General features: G+C 62.8%; 1 protein-coding gene across 1 annotated transcript; it reads right to left on the reverse strand.

The window, feature by feature from the left end:
- Nucleotides 1–4589: 4589 nt before the first annotated feature.
- EFNA2 (ephrin A2) lies at nt 4590–19070 on the reverse strand. The gene is made up of 4 exons (XM_021676786.2): nt 18925–19070; nt 9035–9348; nt 5639–5704; nt 4590–4758 (listed from the first exon to the last, which is right to left on the reverse strand). The coding sequence occupies exons 1-4, from the start codon at nt 19068–19070 to the stop codon at nt 4637–4639; spliced, it is 648 nt and encodes a 215-aa protein (XP_021532461.2). The 3' UTR covers nt 4590–4636.
- Nucleotides 19071–23909: the final 4839 nt, after the last annotated feature.

The following is a 23909-nucleotide window of genomic DNA, read 5'->3' on the forward strand; positions in this document are numbered from 1 at the left end:
AATCGCTTGAGCCCAGGAGCTAGAGGCTTCAGTGAGCCGTGATGGCACCAGTGTACTCCAGCCTGGGCGACAGAGTGAGACCCCAGCTCTAATAAATAAATACATAAATAATACACAGTTAAAAAATAAATCTAGCCGGGCGCGGTGGCTCAAGCCTGTAATCCCAGCACTTTGGGAGGCCGAGGCAGGTGGATCACGAGGTCAAGAGATCGAGACCATCCTGGTCAAAATGGTGAAACCCCGTCTCTACTAAAAATACAAAAAATTAGCTGGGCATGGTGGCGCGTGCCTGTAATCCCAGCTACTCAGGAGGCTGAGGCAGGAGAATTGCCTGAACCCAGGAGGCGGAGGTTGCGGTGAGCCGAGATCGTGCCATTGCACTCCAGCCTGGGTAACAAGAGCGAAACTCCATCTCAAAAAAAATAAATAAATAAATCTAAAAAAAAGTGTCGTGGCTGGGCGTAGTGGTCCACTTCTGTAATCCCAAGAACTGTGGCTTTTACATTGTGTTTTTTTAAAACAGTCTCTGACGGCCGGGCGCGGTGGCTCAAGCCTGTAATCCCAGCACTTTGGGAGGCCGAGGCGGGTGGATCACGAGGTCAAGAGATCGAGACCATCCTGGTCAACATGGTGAAACCCTGTCTCTACTAATACAAAAAATTAGCTGGGCACGGTGGCGCGTGCCTGTAATCCCAGCTATTCAGGAGGCTGAGGCAGGAGAATTGCCTGAACCCAGGAGGCGGAGGTTGCGGTGAGCCGAGATCGCGCCATTGCACTCCAGCCTGGGTATCAAGAGCGAAACTCCGTCTCAAAAAAAAAAAAAAAAAAAAAAAAACAGTCTCTGAAAATGGTGAGATTTCAGGGGTGAGCTACCATGCTAGCAAACCCGCACTCTGGGAGGCCAGGGCGGGAGGATCGCTTGAGCCCAAGAGTTTGAGACCAGCCAGATAATATAGCAAGACCTCACCTCTATAAAAAACAATAATAATAAATTATATGTTTTTTAATTTTCATAATAGCTAAGGGCCGGGCGTGGTGGCTCATGCCTGTAATTCCAGCACTTTGGGAGGCCGAGGCGGGCAGATCACCTGAGGTTGAGAGTTCAAGACCAGCCTGACCAACATGGAGAAACCTCATCTCTACTAGAAATACAAAAATTGGCCGAGCGCTGTGGTGCGCGCCTGTAATACCAGCTACTCAGGAGGCTGAGGCAGGAGGATGGCTTGAACCTGGGAGGGGGAGGTTGCAGCGAGCTGAGATCACGCCATTGCACTCCAGCCTGGGCAACAAGAGCAAAACTCCGTCTCAAAAACAAATTGTCATAATAGCTAAAAGGTGGAGGCTACCTGAGCGCCCACGGGCAGATGACTGGACAAACGCAGCGTGGTCCCTCCACGCACCGGAACACGACTCAGCCATGAAACGGAACAAGGATCGGACACAGGCCACAGCGTGGATGCACCTTGTGGATGTCACGCTCAGTGAGAGACGCCAGATACAAAAGGCCACGCCGCGAGTGACCCCATTTCTATGAAACGTCCAGGACAGACCCATCCACAGAGACAGGAGGGGAGGCATCGGTGCGGGGGGGCTGGGGAGGGGATGAGGAGCGACGGCTGATGGGGATGAGGCTTCTTTTTGGGCTGATGGAATGTTCTGGAATCAGACCAAGCCGACGGCTGCGCGAGTCTCTGAATGCACTAAAATCCATGCAATCGCACTTAAAATGGATGGACACTATTGTGTTTCTGTCATAGCGTCACAGTCAGCCACTGGGATGTCTCCCGTGATCCCTGATTTCACTCTGTCCCTGGTCCCCTCCGTGTCTGTCCCTGTGGTCACCCTGCAATGTTTGGGTTGGGCGTCTGGGGGTGAGTGGGCTGGGGGGACCCTCACCCCTCTCTGAGCCTCGGGGTCCTCTGTGGAGGGGGTCATGATGGGGCCTCCCCCACAGTGCTCAGCACGGTGGCTGGCCGGCCCTCTGTGCCTCCGTGCGTCCACCCGGCGCTGGGCAGGGGCGGGCTGGGGCACACACAGGGGTCTTTGTGCCTGGCCTGCCTCATTAGGAGGCGGCCCCTGTCACCAGGCCCAGCGCAGCTGCATTAATTAGCTGGGAGCACTCCCGCTTGGCTAATTGTGCTGGAGACGCCGTCAACACCACGGGTGGGATGCAGGCAGCCACCGTCCAGATGCAAAGACCTCAATAGCCCGGGCCGGGTCACCTGCCGGGTCACCTGCCGGATCACCCCCAGCCTTTCTGTGCCTCAGTTTCTTCAATCGGGGCAGGCCTGGCGTGACGGCCCCTGGGACCCCAGAACTTACAGATGTGCCTTTTGCAAGGTGAAGAGGTTAGGAGATGACAGAGCCCCTGCCCTGGCCTGGGGCAGGTGGGGAAACTGAGTCACACGCGAAGGCAGAGCTCGCCAGTGGAGGTTTCACAAGATTCGATTGAATCCTGAGGCCCAGGAGTTCCACCGTGCTCAGCCGGCGACGTCTCTGGAGCCAGCCACACACAAGCCCCGTCTCCTCCCTCCATCTTCCCGGCCGCCCCTCCCAGCTCTAGGTGGGCCATTCCTACTTCCCAGAGAGGGAAATGGAGGCCCACAGGCGGCTGTGAAGCATACAGGCCCCACAAAAGGCGCCTTCCAAGGCCTGCCCCCAAAACGACGCATGGAACCAATGACTCAGCTTCCCCAGATCCCCAGACGTTCCTCAAAGCCACACCCCCTCCCTGGCAGACCACAGACCCACCTCCAAATTATTATTATTATCATTACTATTATTTGAGGCAGGGTCTTGCTCTGTTGCCCAGGCTGGAGTGCCACGGCGCGATCACAGCTCCCTGCAGCCTCCACCTCCCAGGCTCCAGCGATCCTCTCACCTCAGCCTCCCAAGCAGCTGCATCGACAGTCATGCACCACCACCCCCAGCTATTTCTTTTTTTCCTTTTTAGAGAGACAGAGTCTCTTTCTGTGACCCAGACTGGAGCGCAAAGGGACAATCTCGGCTCACTGCAACCTCCACCTCCCAGGTTCAAGCGATTCTCCTGCCTCAGCATCTTGAGTGGCTGGGATGACAGGCGTGTGCCTCACCTGGCTTTTTTTTTTTTTTTTTTTTTTTGTATTTTTAGTAGAGACGGTGCTTCACCATGTTGGCCAGGCTGGTTTCAAACTCCTGACCTCAAGTGATCCGCCCGCCTTAGCCTCCCAAAGTGCTGGAATCACAGGCGTGAACCACCTCCAGGTTAGGAATTCTAAACTCTCCTTCACGTAGGGGCAAGGCCCCCACATACAGACACACACATTTGAGGTTTACGCTCATTTTATTATAAAAAAATACAGAATCCAAAGTTGATTGTGACGGGAAGAGGGGAGGCCCGGTCGCCAGCTCCAGGCCTGGCAACGCGGCCCGCCCCGCCGACCCCTTACAAAAGCCCTCCGCCCACCCCCACCACCAGGCGTGCCTCGAGCCGCCGGCTGGCGGCCGTACACAATATATATTTATATATAATATATATAAAACACGGAGTCAGGAAAGGCGGGTAGAAATATGAAATCCGTATAAATGCGTTGCTTCCGTCACTAAAGTGTCTTCGGGGAGGCGGTTGTCTTTTTTTTTTTGGTAGTGGCTTCCTCCCTTTTGTCCTTTTTTCTTTTTCTTAGAAACATTATCAGGTCACAGAGTCGAGGGAGGGGCTCTCACAGACGAAACCAGCTTATTGCAAAGTGCAGCTTCTACTCTAAAAGTCCACCCCACCCCCCCACCAAATTAAAAGACCCCCTTTGAAGGGCTGAAAAAACATAAATGGTCCAGTCCATCCTCAGGAATACATGAAAAATAAGCTCACGGTATGCACTTGCTGGCTCTATTTACAGGAATAGAAGGTCTTCTCGGCCTCAGGGAGGACCGTGTGAGGTGGGGAGATGGGAAGGGGGGTGTTTGACTCGGTGAAAGCGGTTTCTAAGACGTAGGGGGCTGTGATTCCGAGGGGTGCCGGGGTTAAACAGTGGCCGGGAGGAAATTACCAGCAGGACGGGGGTGGGCGATGGGGTGTGATGTCCCACCACCACAATCAGGGGCACTCACCGTGCACCCCTTCCGGCTCAGACTCACCCAACCTGGAGCAACTGGGGGCTCCGTGGTGGGCTGCAGCCAGAGCCCCATAAGTGGGGTGCAGAGCAGAGAGGAGCAGCTGTGTCCCTGACCCCGTGTTCCAAGTTCTGAGTTCCCCTCCACCAGGCCAGGGCACAGGGACCCCGCCCCCTGAACAGCAGGGAATAAATTAAATTAAAAACTCAAGTGTTTTTGATCCAACCATGAAAAATACACTAAAAAAAAAAAAAATCGCCAAGAGGTTCCCAGGTTCTCCGTCGTCCCAGAAGAGATGGCTTGGCCTGGGGCTGCAGCGACACCCCAGCCCCTCGGGCCTCGGGGGGGGCTCTCGGCCGTCCCTTCCCTGAGGGCTGGTCCTGGGGCGGGTGGCCGGCCCCTGCCCGGCGGGGGCAGCACCAGTCGAGGGAGAAGCAGCGTCTCTATTTGGTCTCGGAGGCGGGGGCCACAGGGCCAGTCTGGAGGGCCGAGGTCAGGCGGTCCAGGAGGGGCCGTCCAGCGGGGCCGGCGACCTGCGGGGCTGGGACTAGGAGCCCAGGAGGGTCCAGAGCACAGGGATGGTGCTGAGGAAGAGGTGGCAGCCGCCCAGGCTGCTGCACGAGTTATTGCTGGTGAAGATCGGCTCAGGAGCCTCGTACAGGGTCTCATCTGCGGGTGGCAGAGACAGCTCGGTCAGTGGCAGCCCGGACCCCACTTGGCTCCTCACATGCCGCCCGGCCTCAGGGTGCACATCTGCACAATGGGCTCAGCACCCCACCGGGCGGGCCCTCCGCTCCCTTCTGGTGGCACCCCCGATGCCCACTCCCTGGGCAAAGGCACATGGCCTCCAGTGGGCACCTGGCTGCGGAATTCGACCTTCACTCTTTTAACTTTGGCTTTGTTTTTATTATTTTGTTTTCTTTTCTCTCTCTTTTTTTTTTAGACACAGTCTTGCTGCATCGCCCAGGCTGGAGTGCATTGACGCAATCTCGGCTCACCACAACCTCTACTTCCTGGATTCAAGTGATTCTCCTGCCTCAGCCTCCCACGTAGCTGGGCTACAGGCACCCACCACCACGCCCAGCTAATTTTTGTATGGTTAGTAGAGACGGGGTTTCGCCACGTTGGTCAGGCTGGTCTCGGTGATCCACCCGCCTCAGCCTCTCAAAGTGCTGGGATTACAGGCGTGAGCCACCGTGCCGGGCCTGTTTTGTGTTTTTAGAGATGGAGTCTTACTCTATCGCCCAGGCTGGAGTGCAGTGGCTCCATCTCGGCTCACTGCAGCCTCAGCCTCCCGGGCTCGAGCGATTCTCCCACCTCAGCCTCCCAGTGTGCTGGGATAAGAGGTGTAAGCCACTGCGTTCAGCCAACCTTCACTCTCAAAGGTCTGACATGTTTGCAAGATGGGGAAACTGAGGCTGGGGCAGGGCAGGGCAAGATGGGGAAACTCAAGGCGCCCTGTCCCAGCTCTTCTGAACACTCACTGGTTCTGTGGGTTTAGGACACAGGGGTGGGGGCCGGGATCCTGCCCGTCCCCCTGAGCACTTACTGGTCGGCCGCACATACACCTTCAGTCGCAGGCAGGGCCGGTCCACAGCATTGGGAGGCGTGGCAGCTAGAAGAGAGGGGATGGGGTGAGTGGGAAAGTGGCTCTTGGTACCTGAGACCTCCTGGAGCTGTACGCCCTTCCCCACCTTGGTGAATCAACTGTGACCCCAGGTGGAAAGCCACCCATAAAACTCCTAATGGTACATCAAAGCCCCAGACACAATGCCCCCTGTTTCCCAGCCGTCTCCTGGATATTCCCCCTACCCCTCCCTCTGCTCAATCTGGACCCCAGAGCCTAGGGGTGTCTGCATTTTTGTTCTGCTCTGCCTCACCTGAGGGCAACACAGGGTGAGCTCGGAAAATGAATAAAAATATATTTGTTTTCAACCTATCAGCAAAGAGGTGACTTATTAATAGTGAAATGATTGACCTGGGTTCAAATCCCTGCTCTCTGAGAGCCCACAGACCAGTCACTTCCTCTCTCTCTGGGCCTCGCCTGGCAACACAGCAGAGTCTCTGGGAAAGAGTTTTCTTTTCTTTTCTTTGCATGTGACGGAACTTTGCTCTTTTCGCCCAGGCTAGAGTACAGTGGCACGATCTCAGTTCACTGCAACCTCTGCCTCCTGGGTTAAAGTGATTCTCCTGCCTCAGCCTCCCCAGTAGCTGGGATTACAGATGTGTGCCACCGTGCCCAGCTAATTTTTGTATTCTTAGTAGAAACAGGGTTTCACCATGTTGGCCAGGCTGGTCTTGAACTCCTGACCTCAGGTGATCCGCCGGCCTCAGCCTCCCAAAGTGCCGGGATTACAGGTGTGAGCCACCTCGACAGGCCTGGAAACATTATTTCCATCTGGCCTCAAATTTCAGCATGACTGCCCCTGCTCCTGGGCCCGCAGAAGCGTCCTGGAGTGTGGTGGGGGTGGTGTCAGGAGGAGGGGAGAAGAACGTCTGAAGCCAGGGACGCTGGGCTGTGCACATGCGTGGACAATTAAACAGGGCCCACATGCGTGCACACATGGACGTGGTCTTGCTGTCCCCGTGGAGCCCAGGGCCCCCGCCGGCCTGGCTCTCATGGCCGCCACCTCTGCCCGCCCCCTAGAAGCCCCTCACGCTGGAAGATGAAGATAAAAAGCATATAATAAAAATAACATTCATCACAGAGATAGGATGAATAATTACAATAATTATCTTTATGAAACTGCCATCTCAGAAAGAAAAATGTAATTTTTCTTATATTATGGGGTCTTGATTCAAACACCTTCCTCCCCTCCCCCACCCAATTCTTCCCTGAATTAAAGGGAAAAATCCAAGTAGAGCAGAGAAAGGAGGCAGTGGGGCCTTGGAGAGAGTCATTTCACACAGCAGGAGGTGGCCGTCCAGGCACTGGCCCCCCTGCAGCCTAGGGGCACAGGTTCTAGCTTCCCCACCCCAATCCCCATCCCTCGGGCCCTGAGATGCCGAGAAACCAGAGTCCCCACGCCACGGGGATCCCTCAGCCTCAGCGCCACGGTGGAAGTCACGAGTGTGACAAGCTCATCCCCATCTCGGGTGGGCAGTGCCTGGACCCCACATTCCTGGCCAAGGTCACAGACATCATGGCCAAGCAGGACAGGAACTCCAGCTGGCACTGCTGTGTTCCCCACCCGTCGCTGGCCTTTCATGGGGAGGAAAAGGCCAGCTTGGGACTCCCTGATGAGCAGCAGGAACTGGGCAGCCTCTGTTAGCCGGGCCCACTCAGCCCGGGCCACCATGGGGCCCCACAGATGTGAATATCCCCAAGGCTGCCAATACCCAACCTTCAGATGAAGACCCCATGGTCCTCAGAGAGTCTCAGCCTGGCATGGGCCCCAGGGAGATGGGGGGGTGGGCGCAGGAGGACCTGGAGACCCCTACCCAGTCTGGGTGTGGCTGGCACTGCAGAGGCCCTGCCCTCACGCTGTGGATTTTTCTTCTTTTAGAGACAGGGTCTTGCTCTGCCGCCTAGGCTAGAGTGCAGTGGACCGACCAGAGTTCATGGACTACAAGCAGCCCTCCCACCTCAGCCCACGGAAAAGCTGGGACCAGAGGCCCGGCTCATCGTTTTTATGTTTTGATAGAGACAGAGTCTCCCTATGTTGTCCAGGCTGGTCTCAAACTCATGGCTTCAAGTGATCCTCTTGCCTCGGCCTCCCAAAGTGCTGGGATTGCAGGGGTAAGCTCCAGCACCCAGCCTAGCTGTGGCTTCCACAATGCTCCCCTCCCCTGCTGGGCTCTGGATGCCTGAGTTCCCCTTCTCAATGTGCTGGGGCGAGGGCACCCTGGTCTTGGTGTCAGGAGGCTGAAGGAGGTCTATTGGCCCAGCCGCCAAGTGGTCTGACCTGGAGGCCAGAGATCACAATAGTGCAGCCTCAGCCTCCCTCTGAGCCTCAGTTTCCCCATCTGCACCGAGGGACGAGTACAGTCCTGGCAGCCCCGGCTAGCTGAGAGGATGGCGGGTTCATTTTGCACTTGACATCTGGGGGTACGGCGGCCAGCGCTGGCCCCGACCCTACTCTGCACCCCGCCCGACCCTGCCCTACTCCGCTGCCCTGCCCACTCAGCGGCCGCGCCCCGATACTCCGCCCACCCCGCGCCCCACCCACCCCTGCCCCACTCCGTGGCCCCGCCCACTTCCCGACCCCACCCGAGGCCCCGCCCTCTCAATGCCCCAGACGCCCCTTCCTACTCCGCGGCCCCGCCCACACGCCCGGCCCCACTCAGAGGTCCCTCCCATTCAATGCCCCAGCCTCCTCTTCTTACTCCACGGCCCCGCCCACACACACCCCCGGCCCCAGTCAGAGGCCCCGCCCACTCTGCCCCAGTCGCCCCGTCCTACTCCGCGGCCCCGCCCACTTCCCGGGCCCACCCGCGGCCCCACCCTCTCAATGCCCCAGCCACCTCCGTCCTACTCCGCGGCCCCGCCCACACACCCGGCTCCACCTGAGGCCCCGCCCACTCAGTGCCTCAGCCGCCCCTTCCTACTCCACGGCCCCGCCCACACCCCATGGCCCGCTCAGAGGCCCGCCCACTCAATGCCTGAGCCGCCCTTTCCTATTCCACGGCCCCGCCCACAACCCCCCAGCGCCACTCAGAGGCCCCGCCCACTCAGTGCCCCAGCCGTCCCTTCCTACTCCACGGCCCCGCCCCACACGCCCGGCCCCACTCAGAGGCCCCGCCCACTCAATGCCCCAGCAGTCCCTGTCCTACTCCGCGGCCCCGCCCACACTCCCGGCCCCACCCACGGCCCCGCCCACACACGCAGCCCCACCCTCTCCCCGCCCACACCCGCAGCCCCGCCCACTCCGGACCCACCCGCGGCCCGCCCACCCCGCGGCCCCTCCCGCCCGGGCCCCCGCAGCGCCCGCCCGACCCCACTCACAGATGTAGTAGTACTCGTGGCCCGGCCGGAACTCGAAGCCCAGGGAGAAGGGCGTGAAGAGCTGGAACTTCTCCGAGAACTTGAGCGGGCCCCCGGGAGCGGCGGGACGGTTGCACTCCCAGCGCTTGAAGCCGCGCTGGCGGTGGTCGCAGGAGGCGTGGCCCTCGCCGTTGACCATGTACAGCACGTAGTGCTCCATGCGCTCGGCCGGCGGCAGCGGCGCCCCGTAGTGCGGGCAGTAGATGTCCAGGTAGTCGTTGATGCTCACCTCCACCGTGTAGCCCCCGCCGTCGTCGTCCCCGCCTGCGTGGAACCTGCGGGGACAGGCGGCCGGCGGTCAGCACCGGGAACAGGGGATGGGTCAGGGTGTGCGGGGAGGGTCAGGGGACAGGATACGGGGGACGGGTCAGGGTGCGCGGGGAGGGCCGGGGTCAGGGGACAGGGGGACAGGGGACGGATCAGGGTGCGCGGGGAGGGTCAGGGGACGGGGGACAGGGGACGGGTCAGGGTGCGCGGGGAGGGTCAGGGGAAAGGGGACGGGGGACGGGGGACGGGTCAGGGTGCGCGGGGAGGGCCGGGGTCAGGGGACAGGGGGACAGGGGACGGGTCAGGGTGCGCGGGGAGGGTCAGGGGAAAGGGGACGGGGGACGGGTCAGGGTGCGCGGGGAGGGTCAGGGGACAGGGGGACGAGGGACGGGTCAGGGTGTGTGGGGAGGTCCGGGGTCAGGGGACAGGGGTATGGGGGACGGGTCAGGGTGCGCGGGGAGGACCAGGCTCAGGGGACGGGTGCACGGGGAAGTCAGGCTGGGGACTGGGGGAGGCATCAGTTCTCAAGGTGGACTTGGCTGGGGCCCCGAATGGGGACTCCGGTCAGCAGGTGGAGATGCACACCCTGCTCAGGGCGGGCCCCAAGGTTGGGAGCCCACAGTCTCTTGTCTGGCACTGCCCCCCACCCTTGTGCCTTGTGTAAGGTGGGGGGTCCAGGTGGGTGACATCTGGACCCCTGTGTGCAAAGGGCTTGTGGGGAGTTCCTGACTCCGGGCCTCTGCACGAGCTGTCCCTCCACCAGGAATTCCCTCTCCAGAAACTTAACATCTACCTAACATGCTTCACATCTGTACCACCTCCTCCAGGCAGCCCCCAGGCCTGCTTTTCCTAATGCACTCTCGCCTGCTGAGAAGGACCAGGGCACCGTGGGGGACAGAGGCAGGGTGTTCCAGCTCGCTCTGGGGCAAACTCTGCCCCTACCCTGGCCTCAGTTTCCCCAAAGAGAACGGGATTTGGCGTGAAGAATGCCTCCACCTTCCCCTCTCTCAGCCCTCCAGAGTTCCACCTGCTGCCCAGCTCAAAGGCATCCTGGGTTCCATGCGCAGCTCCATCCCTGCCGTCCTGTGACCCTGTGAGCCCCACGCCACCTCCTCGCATCCGGAACCCTGAAACCTCCCAAGCTCCAGAATCCGGCAGCCTCCTGGCCTCCCTCCTGGGTGCCTGCACTCCTGACACCTCAGCTCCCTAGCCCTGCCTCCAGGCGTTTGCCCTGAGGTCAAAGATGAAGCCCACAGGCCCCTTCCTCCAGGGAGCCCCCCTCCCCCGACCCGGCCTCTGTGAGGATAGAGGTCAGCCGAGGGAGGGACCAGCGGCTCCCCTTCCCTCACTGCCTTGGGCGATGGTGGCAGGAGCCCTTAGATCTCCCGGCTGTGGTCCCCAGGGTTCCTGTCATGTAACCGGTGCCTGGCCAAGCAGGGCACCAGGAGGCCCCTGAAAGGGGCTTATTAGCACATAAAAGATCTGAGCAGGGAGGGATGGGGGTCCCTGGCACCGCTCCTGCCTCCTCCCTCCCTGCACAGGCTGGGAAACTGAGGCCCCACCAGAGTTGGCAGCACGTGGGACGCAGGCTACTCCGATCCCGGCCCTGGCACTCCCTCTGAGCCGGGCACAGTCGCCACCACCCCGGCCTGCAGAGGGGAGCCCGCCGGGGGCCCCATGCCAGGTGCACTAATTGGCACAGCAGCTCTCGAGAGGGCGATGTGATTATCAGATGGCATCAGCCCAGCCCCCTGCCAGCCCGAGACGCTGCGCCAGGCAGGGCCGAGGGTTCCGGGGTCTCCCGGGGTGAGAAGGGGCAGGCAGGCCTACTCACTTGTGCCTCAGTTTCCCCACTGGGGATCCAACATGAAGATCTCCAGAACAAATAATTTCTTTTTTCTTTTCTTTTGTTTTTTGAGACCAAATTTCGCTCGTTTGCCCAGGCTGGAGTGCAATGGCACGGTCTCGGCTCACTGAAACCTCCGCCTCCCGGGTTCAAGCAATTCTCCTGCCTCAGCCTCCTGAGTAGCTGGGATCACAGGTGTGTGCCACCATGCCCAGCTGATTTTGTATTTTAGTAGAGATAGGGTTTCACCATGTTTGCCAGGCTGCTGTCGAACTCCTGACCTCAGGTGATCCGCCCGCCTCAGCCTCTGAAAGTACTGCGATTACAGGCGTTTGAGCCACCGCGCCCGGTCCAGAAAAAAGAATTTCAAGGCAGGAGTCAGAGGCAAGGAAGTCATCCTTCCCTATCTGGCTGGATTCATCCAGGGACAGAGAGCTCACCCGGCCTCCTCCATCACCCCTGTGAACCCAGCACAGAGCGCGGTGGGGGGACGTATGGCAGGGAAATCTCCCCCGGGCGCCAGGCTTGAGGGGCAGGGGCCCGTCCGGGGCCTCGAGCCTTGCAGTTGTGAGCTTGGGTTTGGATTTGAGCCCAGATGGGTCTCGAGTCCCATGCTCTTCTCAGAGGCTCCCTTTCCCAACCGTGCAGGCGGATGGTCCTCCCAGCTGTTGGATACTCGGGGCGTGTCCACACAGATGCGGGTGCAGCCCTCAGACAGGCTCAGGCAGGGACGAGCTTGGCCTCAGCCCACCCCTCGGGCTGCCCCATTGGCTGCCGGGCACAGGCGTCTCATTGACCCGCCGGCCCTTTGGTCACGATCGATGCAGAAACTGCTCCAGCCTTTTTGAAAAGTCATTTCCATTCCTGTCCAGTCTGAGCGAAAGCCCATTGATCAGGCCGTCGATGGCAGCTAAGGCCCAGCTCCCGCCTGGGACTGCTCACACCCAGGCCGCCCCGCAGGAGAGGCCTCCGTGGGGGAACCACAGGGAGGCCTGGGCACCCCACTGCCCTCTGGCCTCAGTTTCTCCTCCTGTCCTGGCGATGATACCTAGGGAGCCACATTCAGTCCCCAAAAAAGAACCTGGCTCCTAGCAGGATGCTTCTGGAGACAGAGCGGCCTGGAAAGGTGGGCCCGCGGCACTAGCCCTGTCCCTCCAACTCCGGCCTCCTTCCCCGAGTCTGACACCACCGTGTTCCCTCCTCCCATTTTGCCTTCGGTAAAACATCAGAGAGCGAGTCTTCTGTGTGGGCTGAGCGGCCGGGTGCCCGGGCCTCTCTCCAGGCTGCAGCCAGGGTCCAGCAGGGCCCGGCCTCCCCAAATCCCAAGCTCACTCTTCTGAATGCAAATCAGACCCTGTAACACGTCGGCAGTGGCTCAAACCCCCCCCATCCACTCCTGATCCTCAGAATAAAATCCACACCCCTCTGGGCCTGTGAGGTCCGTCCGCCCCACCCTCCTTGTCCTCCTCCACCCAAGACGCCTCCCTTCCGGCCACACCAGCCTCCGGGCTGCCCCTGTTCCCACCCATGCCCTTTGCATGTGCTGTTCCCACTGCCTGCGATGCTGTTCCCTGTGCCCCGCCACATACCTCATCTATTCCTCTACAGGGCTTGCTGTCTGAAAATCCGATTCTGAGGTTGACCGCCTCTGTCCCTTCCCCAGGACCCTGCACGGCCCCCACCTGATATATGTTTCCTGCCTGAATGAGTGAATTAAAAAGGTCAAGAGGACTTTGAGGTGCCGGAGTTGCGGGGAGCAGCCCCCAGGTGTGCGGGAGAGGCAGGTCCCAGGGGAACCCCGTCCCCGGCTCTGGCTGCCGGAGTGGGGCCATTTTTTTCCCTTCGCGTCTCTCAAATCGCGGCAGCCGCGCTGTGTTGGCATCCCCGTCCCAAGCTGGCAGACAAGCCGTGGCGGGAGCCTTGCCCCTGTTCAGGGTGGCACCTGCTGGGGGAAGGGCCCCCACCCCAAAACCGCGCCTGGGGAGAGGAAGACAAAGCCTTCGCTTCCTCCCCGGGAGCCGCAGAGAGAGACTGAAATTCTCACTAAGGGGTTAATGACTGATTTGGGATTTTTCCCAGACAGAGCCGTGGCAGCTTCTACTCCTCCGGGTTCGTCTGGCGGGCCACGCCTTCCCCCCAACGCTTGCTCAACCTGCCGGAGCCAAAGTCCACACCTCCAGGCAGCCCTCCAGGCCCCAGGCCAAGCCTCACCCCACAGAGCTCCCCTCCTGCTCACTGGCCTCTGAGGCTGTCACCCCTTCCAGCAAGCGGCCTGGAGCTAATTAGCTCCAATCCAGCAATTGTCAAGTCATTAGACGCTAATAGCTAAGCCACTAATTAGGAATCTCACCCAAAACTGGGGTGGGGGTGGGCTGGGCGGCCTTCCATGAATGGAAACTGAGGCAGTGGTGTGGCCGGCAGCCAGGACCCTGTGGGTGGGCGGGTGGGTGCCCGCACCGGTCCCCATCTCTCTTCCAGGGTCGAAAGACTCCCAGGGAGGCCCAGGCCGGCCGGATGAGCGGGCAGCCCGGGTCCTGAGGCCCGGCGTGGGGCTGAGGCCGCCCGTCCCCTCCTGCCGCCCCAACCAAGACCTACTGGGATGACAGCACCCACCCCAGCACCCACACCTGGCTCCTCCAGGGCACGCAGCGACGTCTCCCCTGACTGAGGGCTGGCTGCCCAGGACCTGGGTGGGGCCTGAAGGGAAATTAGTCCCCAGGATGGTGCACGGTCCGCCTGAGAGAGGACAAGTGTGGCCTTGTGGTGCAGGAGGGTAAACTGAGGTAGGGCCCTAGAAATGAAGCAAAAGAGGAAATAAGCAAGCAGAGGGAAGATGGGCTGGGCCGGGTCAGCCCCGCGTGGGCCTCCGACACTGGGCGCGGGGACAGAGTACTGTGGGTACAGAGTGCAGCGGGCACAGCTGGCATTGGCTACCCGCCGTCCCACCCCTCCCAGGGCTGTGCCTGGCTCCCCCAAGGCCAGCCCCAGTTGGGGACGCCCTGGACTATGCCCGATTTCCGGGTGGCCTTGGGGAGTCACCATCTCTCAGGGCCTCGGCTGCTTTGTGAAGTGGGGGCCCCTGACCCACAAGGTGGGGGGCGGGTGAGGGGGAAACAGAGCTGGGGGGGCCGCCGCTGAGTCTCCCAGCCAGACCCACGACAGCCCATTCTGGGATCAGGCGTGGCACGAGCCCCCCACCAGGGCCAGCTCGGCCACAGAGTTCAAACGGCTGCTTGAGGTTCAAAAACCCCGCCGGCGCGTCTGCTCCTCCTCGGGCTCCCGGCCGAGTGTCTGGGGCGGCAGCATGGTGGGCACAGGGACAGGAGTGGCTCAGCCCCTCCCTGAGCAGGGTTCAAAGCCCAGCTCTCCCTGGGGACCCATCAGCAAAAGAGGCCATTCCCACACACAAGGACCGAGGGGCGAGGATGGCGGCATCTCGGTCCCCGGGAACACACGGCCACCGGAGCAGGACCCTCACATATGACAAGAAAACCACCAGCTCCACAGAAACGCTGCCACCCAAACCCCATGAATGCATGACCCGCTGCGTCCGCTGTGACCCCGAGGGACCAGGCAGGGCCGGTCCCCTGCCGACCCACGGAGACGTCAGCCCGGAGACAGGGAGAGGTCAAATCCCGCTGCTCTCACGGACCCCGCCACGGAGCCCCCTTCCCTCACTGCAGACTGAGCTTCCCAGGGAGGCCCTCGGTGGAGGCGGAAGGCCTGGGCCACCCATCGCACCCCAGGACACCCAGAGACGCGAGTAGACAGAGACCCCGGCGCCTCAGGCAGGAACAGCCGCCACCACGGGAGCTGCCTCGGATCCCTCGTGGGGAGAGGACACTAAAGCCCTGGGACCACCCTCGGGCCTTTGCCCGTCCACACCAGGCCCTATCAGCTGAGCTGCACCCCCCGCCGGGCTCCCAGTCACCCCCACTCCACAGAGCAGGCCTGGGGGTTCCAGGCTGCCAAGCCACGCGCCCGACATCACACCCAGGCCTCCCGGACCCCTGAGTCCGAGTCCAGGCACCCCATGGCCTCCAGGACCCCAGCCTTGGGGCCTCGAATCCCCTAGCCCACGGCCCGGCTCTCCTTGCCCCCCAAAGCCGAGCGGACCAGCTTCTCTCAAACAAAACAAAAAACCCTCATGCAGCAAAACACCGTATCGCCCCCTTCAAAGCTGGCTCCCCCAGAGACCGACGGACGCCTCGGAGCCACAGGGAGCGGGACACCCATTCACCTCTGCCCTCTGCCGGAGGACGGCTCCTCCCTCCGGGACCAGGCCCCCACATAGGTCACCATTTTCCATCTGCTGTTTGAAGGGAGCCCAGCTGCTGCCCATACCCGAGGGTCCGTGGGGAACCCCAGGAGGGTGGCCAAAGCCTAGAGATGCCCAGGGTGGGCACCTGCCCGCCCAGTGCCCCAACCCAGGTCCACGTGGGCTGCAGATTTTCAATCAGAAGGTGGAGACTCCCAGAGACCCCACACCCTGCATCCGCCCCATTCTGAGGCTCAATGGCTGTCTGCACACAGGCCCTGGTCCTGTCCCCAGGGAATGAGGAGAGGGAGGGCCAGCAGTGGAGTCGCTGGCGTGGATGGTGCTGGGGCCACAACTGCTCCCATATTGCAAGCCTAGGACGGCCAGAGCTGCCCTCAGGCAGACACGCTTACACACACCCCACACAGACACGCACACTCGCCTGCGTTCCACGCACAGACAAAACGCATGCATGCCATATGCAGACAGGCACAGGACCTTGGACACTGCAGATGTGCCGTGCACAGGCACGCCATGCAAACTCGGGTGCCGCACACGGGCACAGTTACACACACGCGTGCACTTCACATGCAATCACACCAGAGCTGTGCCCTGCAGGTTCACGCAGCCTTCTGCCACACAGACACGTGTGTGCACCCCACATACAGACAGGCACCTCCCGGGATGTGTGTGCTATGCATGAGAACATGCCAGCCACACGGAGCCCAGTATACAGCCACAACCGGCAGCAGGATGCGACTCCAGGGCACACCTGCGCCCCCCACGCGAACACACACAAGCAGCCGTGGAAATGTGTAGGCGGTGCCATGGCCAGGCCAGATGAGGGCAGCCAGGCCAGGTTCAAGCCCCAGATGCCCCATCCCAATGTGGCCCAGCAGGAGACAGGCCCAGAGATGCCCAGCGGCCAGCTCAGGGGTGCCCAGCCCAGGTGGGGGCTAGGTCGGACAGACGCCGTGCAGTCAGCAGTGGGGGTGGTGGGGCTGGCCGGCCAGACCACCCAACGGGGCCCCACCTTATAGCGGCCCAGGGAGGTGGGTGCCGGGCCCCCTGGGCGACTTCCGCTGCGGGTGCAGGCAATGAATCTCACAGGAGGGAGGGTGTGATTTGGAGACAGACCACATGGTCATCGCTGGACACAGGTGCCAGGCCGGGGGGCAGAAGGAGTGGCCAGCGATGCTATGGCACTGTCCAGGCCTGCGGGTCCCATCGAGTTCACGGTCCCGTGGTGCCCATGCTGCTGTCTGCCCCCGGAGGCCCCCTCTCCCAGCCCCGTCTCCCAGTGCCTTTCTGCGTGCCCCTCTCAAAGACCCAGGGTCCCCGACCTTCCTACACATCTGCCCAACGCCATCATCCCTCCCCAGCCAGCCCAGCCTCACGCCTTAGGCCTGCTGGCAGACGCCGCTCCTCTCCGCAGGCCGATGTCCCCTCCACGGGGTCCCCTTGGATGCGGAGGCCCAGCGCCACCCTCTGCCATGCCTGCCACCCCTGCCACCCAGGCACAGGTCCTGAGCAGGTGCCCCGGACACCAGATCTGAGGGCTGCAGAGATCCCGATGTCGACGATGAAGCCAGGATTCTGGCCGATCCTGGCTTCCCAGGCAAGGTGCTGACCCAGCCCTGGGCCACACTGCTGGGTGTCGGCTCGGTCCCCAGCAACCCTGGAGACCCCAGGCAGGAGAGGAAGGAGGACGAAGCCCACGCTGCCAGGCCGGCTCTGCGGACCCTGGGCAAGGCTGTCTCCTCAGGCGGCGGTCTGAGCTGGGCTGTCAGGTCAGACCTGGAGCAACAGGAGGTGGCCGGGTGGCTGGCCCAAGCCAGGCGCTGGGGAGGCCACTTCCTTCCCCTGGCTGGGGGTCCTGCCCGCAGCCCGCAGCCCTGTGGCAGGTGGGGCAGCAGGGCGGCCCTGGTGACCCCTTTCCTCCCCGGCGCCCGGGTCCTCGTGTGTTTGGCGTTTGCTAGAACAAAGGACAGGCCACGCTGGGGATGGAGATTCCGCAGCTGAAACCAAAAACTTGGGCCGGGGAAGCGCTGCCCGCTGGGCTCCCCGCACGGCCACGACAGCCTTAATCAAACCCACATGTGACCAGCACAGTGGGCGGCGTGGGGACCGGCTCTGAGGTGGGCCAGCTGTCCCCCAGCAGCCCGGGGTCCCTGCCCTCAGCCCCCAGGGGCCCGACCCCGAGGCGGTCAATTCTGGTAGGGGGTGGGCCTGTGCCCGCTCCCCACCCCCAAGGCGGAACACGGGCAGCCCTTGTCCCCGAGCCTGCCTCAAAGAGGCCCCTTCATGCAACTTTCCTCCCGGGGACCGGGGACAGCAGGAGACAGGGGGGACAAGGAGGGATGGCGGGCTCCGGAGGGCGGCAGGGTCGGCACAGGAGCAGCAGCAGAGTAGCGGGCAGGCCGCCTCGGACGCCCATGTGCAGCTCTGACCGCCTTGGGGAGACCGTGACACCCTGAGTGCTGGGCTGAGTCCTGAGCCCCAGGACCTGCAAAGCTCCCATGGGACCCCCAGGCAAGCAGCAGCCTGCAGCAGCCTTGGAGACCCCAGGATGGCTCCGAGGGTTCTGGCGATGTCCAGGCCATGGCCAGGCCCCGGCAAACTTTTCTCACCCTGACCAACGGGGGCTTCCCCTGTCCCCCACACTGTGCCTGGCCCGGACCTGGCTCAAAACATGGGGGCCTGCGGCAGGCGGGTGGGGCATCCTGGCCGGGCGTGGCAGGCAGGGCACCAGGCCACCTGGGTCCCGCCCCGACTCACCCCCTCGCATGACCTTGAGCCGGCCCCTCATCCCCTCTGCACCTCAGTTTCCCGGTCAGCACCAAGAGGATGGGAGAGCACTCCATCCCACTGCGCCTCCCGGGACTGACTCCCAGATCGGCGGCCCCTCAGTCTCCTTTCAGAGCTGGGCCCTTGGCCCCCCGGAGTGAAGCAGATGCTGGATCCCGAGGGAGGGACACTCCAACTTCCCCAAGTTCATCTGGGGACCTGCGGGCAGGACGCACCCACAGATCCCTCGCCCCGAGGGCCACAGTCCCCACCGCGGTGCCAAGGTCCCCGGGGATCCCCACCAAATGCGACACCAAGGGGACTCCCCAGAGAGGCGCGTGGATCGGGGGACCCCCAAGTCCAGGCAGGCAACTCAGGGGCTGCCCGGCATCGGAGGGTGCCAGAGGGGTTCCCCAAACTCCAGGAGACGTCGGCACTCTGGGGGATGTGGGGCGCACGTCCCCCAAGTCCGCAGGGGAGTGGGGTGCCCCAGGGGAGACAGGCGCGGAAACGGCGAGTCCCCCAAACTCCGGGGGGCCGGAACTCCCTGGGGGGCTCCCGCAGGAACCGGGCGGGGCCGCATCCCGGCGGCGGTGCGCGCGGGGGGCGCCCGGACCTCGGGGGCGCGAGGCCGGGCGCGGCGTGGGGGGCGTCGGGGGTCTCCGGGCGCCCCCCGCGCGCGGCCGCGCTCACCTGGGGTTGCTGCGGTTCCAGTAGACGGCGTAGCGGTCCGAGTTGGCGCGGGCGGCGTCCTCGGCGCGCGCGAAGGGCGGCGGCGGCGGCGGCAGCGGCAGCAGCAGCAGAAGCAGCGGCAGGAGCGGGCGCTGCGCGGGCGCCATGGCCCCGGTCCGGCCGCCGCGCTCGCTCTCCCGGCCGCCGCCTGCCAGCCGTCTCCGCCTCCTCCGCCGCCGCCGCCGCCGAGCGGGCGGGCGGAGGGCGGGCGGGAGGAGGGCGCGGCGGCGCTTGGAGATCCCCGGCCGCCCCCGCCTCCGCGCGCGCGACCTCGGGCGCCGGGGTCAGCCCGGGCGCGGGACCCGGCCGCGCGGACTCTCGGAGCGCGGGCCGCCACCGCCGCACCCGCCGGGGAGGGGCCCCGGCTTCGGCCTTTGTCCCGCCCGAGCGCCGGGAGGGCCGCGGGCGCCCCCTCCCGCCGTGCCCCGGCCGCGCGGGGACTGGGCGGGGGTCTCCAGCCTCCGCCCGCCCCCTGCCCCGGCCCACCCCGTGGCAGGCTCACTCATCCGCGCGCGCGGGGCTGCCGCCTCCCCCGGGTCCTGCCCCAGCGACCCCCGTTCTGCGCGCCCACCGCCGGCCTCAGCGGGGCGCGTACCCGGGTCTCCGAGGGGCGGGGACGCACCCTGCCTCCCGCGCCTCCACGCGCTCCACCTGGCCGGCCTGGCCCCGAGTCCCTGGCCCTCTCACCTGCCCGGTTCCAGCGCTACCCGCAGCCTCACCAGCCCCGATGCACACGTCCCACGTCAGGCTCCGCCAACTCCAGCCTCCCGGCTGGGGCCAGGGCAGAGTTTTGGAGCGGCCCCAGCTGAAGTCCAAAGCTTCTGGGGCTGCAGCCTCTCTGGTGCCCTCCTGGGAGTCGCTTCCCCTGTCCGGCCCCGCGCTGCTCCCTGGGGACGGAGTGAGTCCCTACCTGGGCGCTAAGGGTGTCGGGCGCATAGAGGGTGGACCGGTGTTGAGTCTGAATAGCTTGGGATGAGATCCAAGAAGCCCGGAGTGAAGCCCAGGCCGACAGCAGATCAGTCTTAACGCAGGAATCCTGCAGGCTGGGGAGGTCGGAAGACGGCGCCCGGGCAGCACCCACGCTGTGCAAAGGCCGGGAGTCTGATCTGCTCCGGGAACCTAGTGATCACTCCTCCCCGGAGGCTGACGCAGGCGGAGAACTGGGGACCCGGCCTCTATATATTTTTTTCCCCAATATATAAATAGAGACAGCGTCTGGCCACATTGGCCAGCTGGACTTGAAGTCCTGGGCTCAGGTGATCCTCCCACCTGGGCCTCCCAAAGTGCCGGGATTACAGGCATGAGCCACTGCACCTGGCCTGCCCTGTGCCTTTATTCATGCCATAGCCTCCCTCACCAGACTCTGCACTTGTGGAGGGTACGCTGTCACCAAGTGCCTGCTGGACTCTGCCAGCGATGCCCAGGCACGGTGTACCTCTCTGCGTTGGTTACATTTACCAGGCCAGTGCAGGAGCCAACAGCTCGTGGATCAGAAGGCCCCTGTGTGAGGGGTTACCCAAACTCTTTGCAGGGACAGTAAGTGCTGAGGTGGGCAAGCCGACCTGTGCCCCAGCAAGGTGGGGCGGAGACGGACCCAGCACCGCCGCACAGCTCTGAGATGCTGTGGGCTTCGTCACGTGTGTCCTCCTCCCCGCCTCTCCAGGGGCCACATCACGCGACCTTTGTTCAGGCTGAATCCTGTTGGGAAGTCCACTTTTTCTTCCTGTTAGAATCCTGCTCTTCCAGGAAGGTCTGTTCCCCCGACCCCCCAGCACGCTAGCGTCCCTGCCAGGACCAGGCTCTCAGTCCTCTGCCCACCTGGGAGCTCAGCCCATCTGTTCTAAGCTCTCTGACCCCACTACAGACATCCCTGGTTGAAGGCCCAGGGCTGGCCAGGTGTCTTCAGTGGAGGGCGGGAACCTGAGGCAGTCCCGAGTCCCCGCCAGGACCTCTGTGCAGACTCTCTTGGCGCCCTTGGAGTGAGGGCCTGGGGTTCTAGCCACACAGGGCTCTTCTGGCCCAGGCGGGCTGGACAGGCATCTGGGCAGCTCGATCTGGTCGGGCTCTTAGGGCGAGCAGGGGGCAGCCACTCCCAGAGGCGAGCACCTTCAGAGTAGAGGTGCGGTGCCTGCACCCAAGCACAGGACGAGGGGCCACAAGCCGGGGGTCTTGGGGTTCCCGGCCCCAGCATGCCACCTGGCAAAGGTGGGAGTTCTAGAAGCTTCCCTCTGCCCTGGGACCAGAAGCCCCTTCCTGCTTCGAGGAATCTCGTGGGTGGGGAGGGGTGGGCCAGGGTTGGGAGGAGGAGGTCTCTTCTCACACCAGGACGGGGACCTACACAGGTGCAAGCTGGAGGGCGCCACCTCCGCCCAGGCATGGCGGGGCCACTCATTTGCATTCAGGGGCCACCCAGGCGAGAGCTGCCGCCACCGCTGAGCGGATTTGAGCAGAAGCTCCGTTTTGCTTCTGTTCTTGTCTCTCTCTCAAGGTCAGAGCCCAAGCAGGGACGGGAACAAAGGCGATGCGTCCCCCATTCAACCTCCCCGCGCCCGCTGGCCGCTCCTACAGCAAGGGCCTAGGGAGGGGAGGGGAGGGCACGGCAGCGCCGAGGCCTGGCCCCAAGCCAGGCTGCCCTGGGGAACCCCTGCCCAGCAGGGGGGCTGCTGGGGGGGCACAAGAAGCCCTGTCCCCTCCCGGGGCTGGGGCTGTCCAAGCTTTGGCACTCAGCCACAGCTGGAGATCGATCTAGAGTAAGCTTCCTGTGGAGCCAAAGGTCCGAGGTCAGGCTCACTCTGGGGACAGGGGTCAGCCAAGGTCAGGGGTTATCCAGGGTTGCCATCGGCCCCAGGTCCGGAGCCAGGACAGGGCTGGATGGGGTCTGGTCCTGTCCCCTGCTCTGCACTTCTGGGCCCTGGGTCTGCTCCAGACTTGGGAATGGGCTTCTCCAGCCCAAGCCCAGCACTGGCCCCCAGCCTATGCCCAGCACTCTCTGCCCACTGCCCACAGGGCCAGGCCACGGGGCTTGGGATCAGCGTCCCGCAGCCCCTCAGCCTTCAAAGGCCGAGACACCGGGAGGAAGCTAAAAATATGCGGGGAGAAATTTCTCATTACAGAATAAATTGGACTCAATCCGCTGCCTGCCCTGGTGCCAGCAGCTTTCAGAAGCCCCATCTCAGCCAGGCAAGGATCAGGCGGCGGGGTCACGGGGTGCTGGGGCCTAGGCAGGTCTCGGGCTTCATTCAGGGTGGTAGCCTGACCTCTGTCCATCCCCCGACCTGCAGAGTTCGGACCCAGGGTCTGCACCTAGCCCCAGGGGTTGGGGCGTTTCCCCTGGGCTGGATCACTGTCCCTGAAAATAAAAATGTTCCCTTTCTCCCGCCAATAACGTTAAAATCCCCACCCCTGTCCAGGTCCAGCCAGGCCCTTGAAACCTCAGCCTGGACCCAAGACTCCTGCAGCCCCTGCAGTCAGTGGAGGAAAGGAACAGTTATAAAACCCTGTTTCCCAGTTCACCCTCCTCCCTTCACACCCTCCTCCGATCCCTCCTCCCTCATCCTCCCCTCCCTCTTCCCTTCACTCCCTCCCTCCTCTTCACTCCCTCCTCCCTTCACGCCCTCCTCCCTTCCCTCCTCCCTTCACACTCTCCTCCAATCCCTCCTCCCTTCCTTCTCCCCTCCCTCCTCCCTCCACACGCTCCTCCTTCCTCCTCCCCTCCCTCCTCTCTTCACTCCCTCCTCCCTTCAAACCCTCCTCCCTTCACTCCCTCCTCCCCTCCTTCATCCCCTCAGTCCTTCCCTTCACACCTTTCCCCTTCCTCTCCCTCCCTCCTTCCTCTCCCTCCCACCCTCCTCCCTTCCCTTCTCCCTCCTTCCCGTCACACCCTCCACTCCCTCCTCTTCCTCCTCCTCTCCATTCACATCCTTCTCCTTCCCACTCTCCCCCTCCCTCCTCGCCTTCCCCCTTCCCCTTCCTCTCTCCGTCATCCCACCTTCAGGTCCAGGGCCTCAACACAGGCCTGTCCTCCAGTGTCCAGACACCTCCAGGGTCCAGAACTTCCCAAGATGAAGAAAACGTTCCCGCCCCCCCCCGCCCGTCGCTGTCCCAAGCGGGAGCCCCTGGCTCCCCATGGTGACTGAGGCCCTGGACTTCGGATCTCCAGTTTTTGTTGTTGTTCTGAGATGGAGTCTCGCTCTGTCACCCAGGCTGGAGCGCAGTGGCATGATCTCGGCTCACTGCAATCTCTGCCTCCTGGGTTGAAGCCATTCCCCTGCCTCAGCCTCCTGAGTAGCTGGGACTACAGGCGCCTGCCACTGCACCTGGCTAATTTTTGTATTTTTCTTTTTTAAGTAGAGACGGGGTTTCACCATCTTGGCCACGCTGGTCTTGAACTCCTGAACTCGTGATCCACCTGTCTTGGCCTCCCAAAGTGCTGGGATTACAGGCGTGAGCCACCGAGCCTGGCCTGGACCTCGTGTTTTATGTAACTTAAGTAATGTGAATAGCCACGTGTGGCTTCGTGTCCCACAGCAAAGCACGTAGTGCTTCTCAGAGGCTGGCTGGCCTGGGAGGGGAGGTCAGTGGCCTCCATGTGGGGGCAATGATGGCTCAGTTCCCCCACACAGGAGATGGGGACCTGGGGGTGAGATCCCTGGAGGTGGGGGATCAAGGGTGTGGGGGTCTCAGCGCCCCCGGCAGGGGCACAGTGCCCTCCCTTGCCTGTGACTGTGATTTGGCGCATGGGGCCCCCTCCCTGGGACACCCTGGCACCAGGAGCCCCATCTTCGTCTCCCCAGGAGATGCCAGCGAATGTGAGGCCCTGCAAGGAACCCGAAACGTCCAGCCCTCGAGGCCACTTCCCCAGCACCCACCCGCCCCCATTTCACAGACAGAGAGGCTGCGCACTGAGTCCTCCCCTCTCCAGCCTGGGCCGGACCCGCTGCTGCAGC

This window comes from Aotus nancymaae, unplaced genomic scaffold, assembly GCF_030222135.1.
Source record: "Aotus nancymaae isolate 86718 unplaced genomic scaffold, 86718_ANA_hifiasm-v0.15.2.pri h1tg000124l, whole genome shotgun sequence".
NCBI classification, from domain to species: domain Eukaryota; kingdom Metazoa; phylum Chordata; class Mammalia; order Primates; family Aotidae; genus Aotus; species Aotus nancymaae.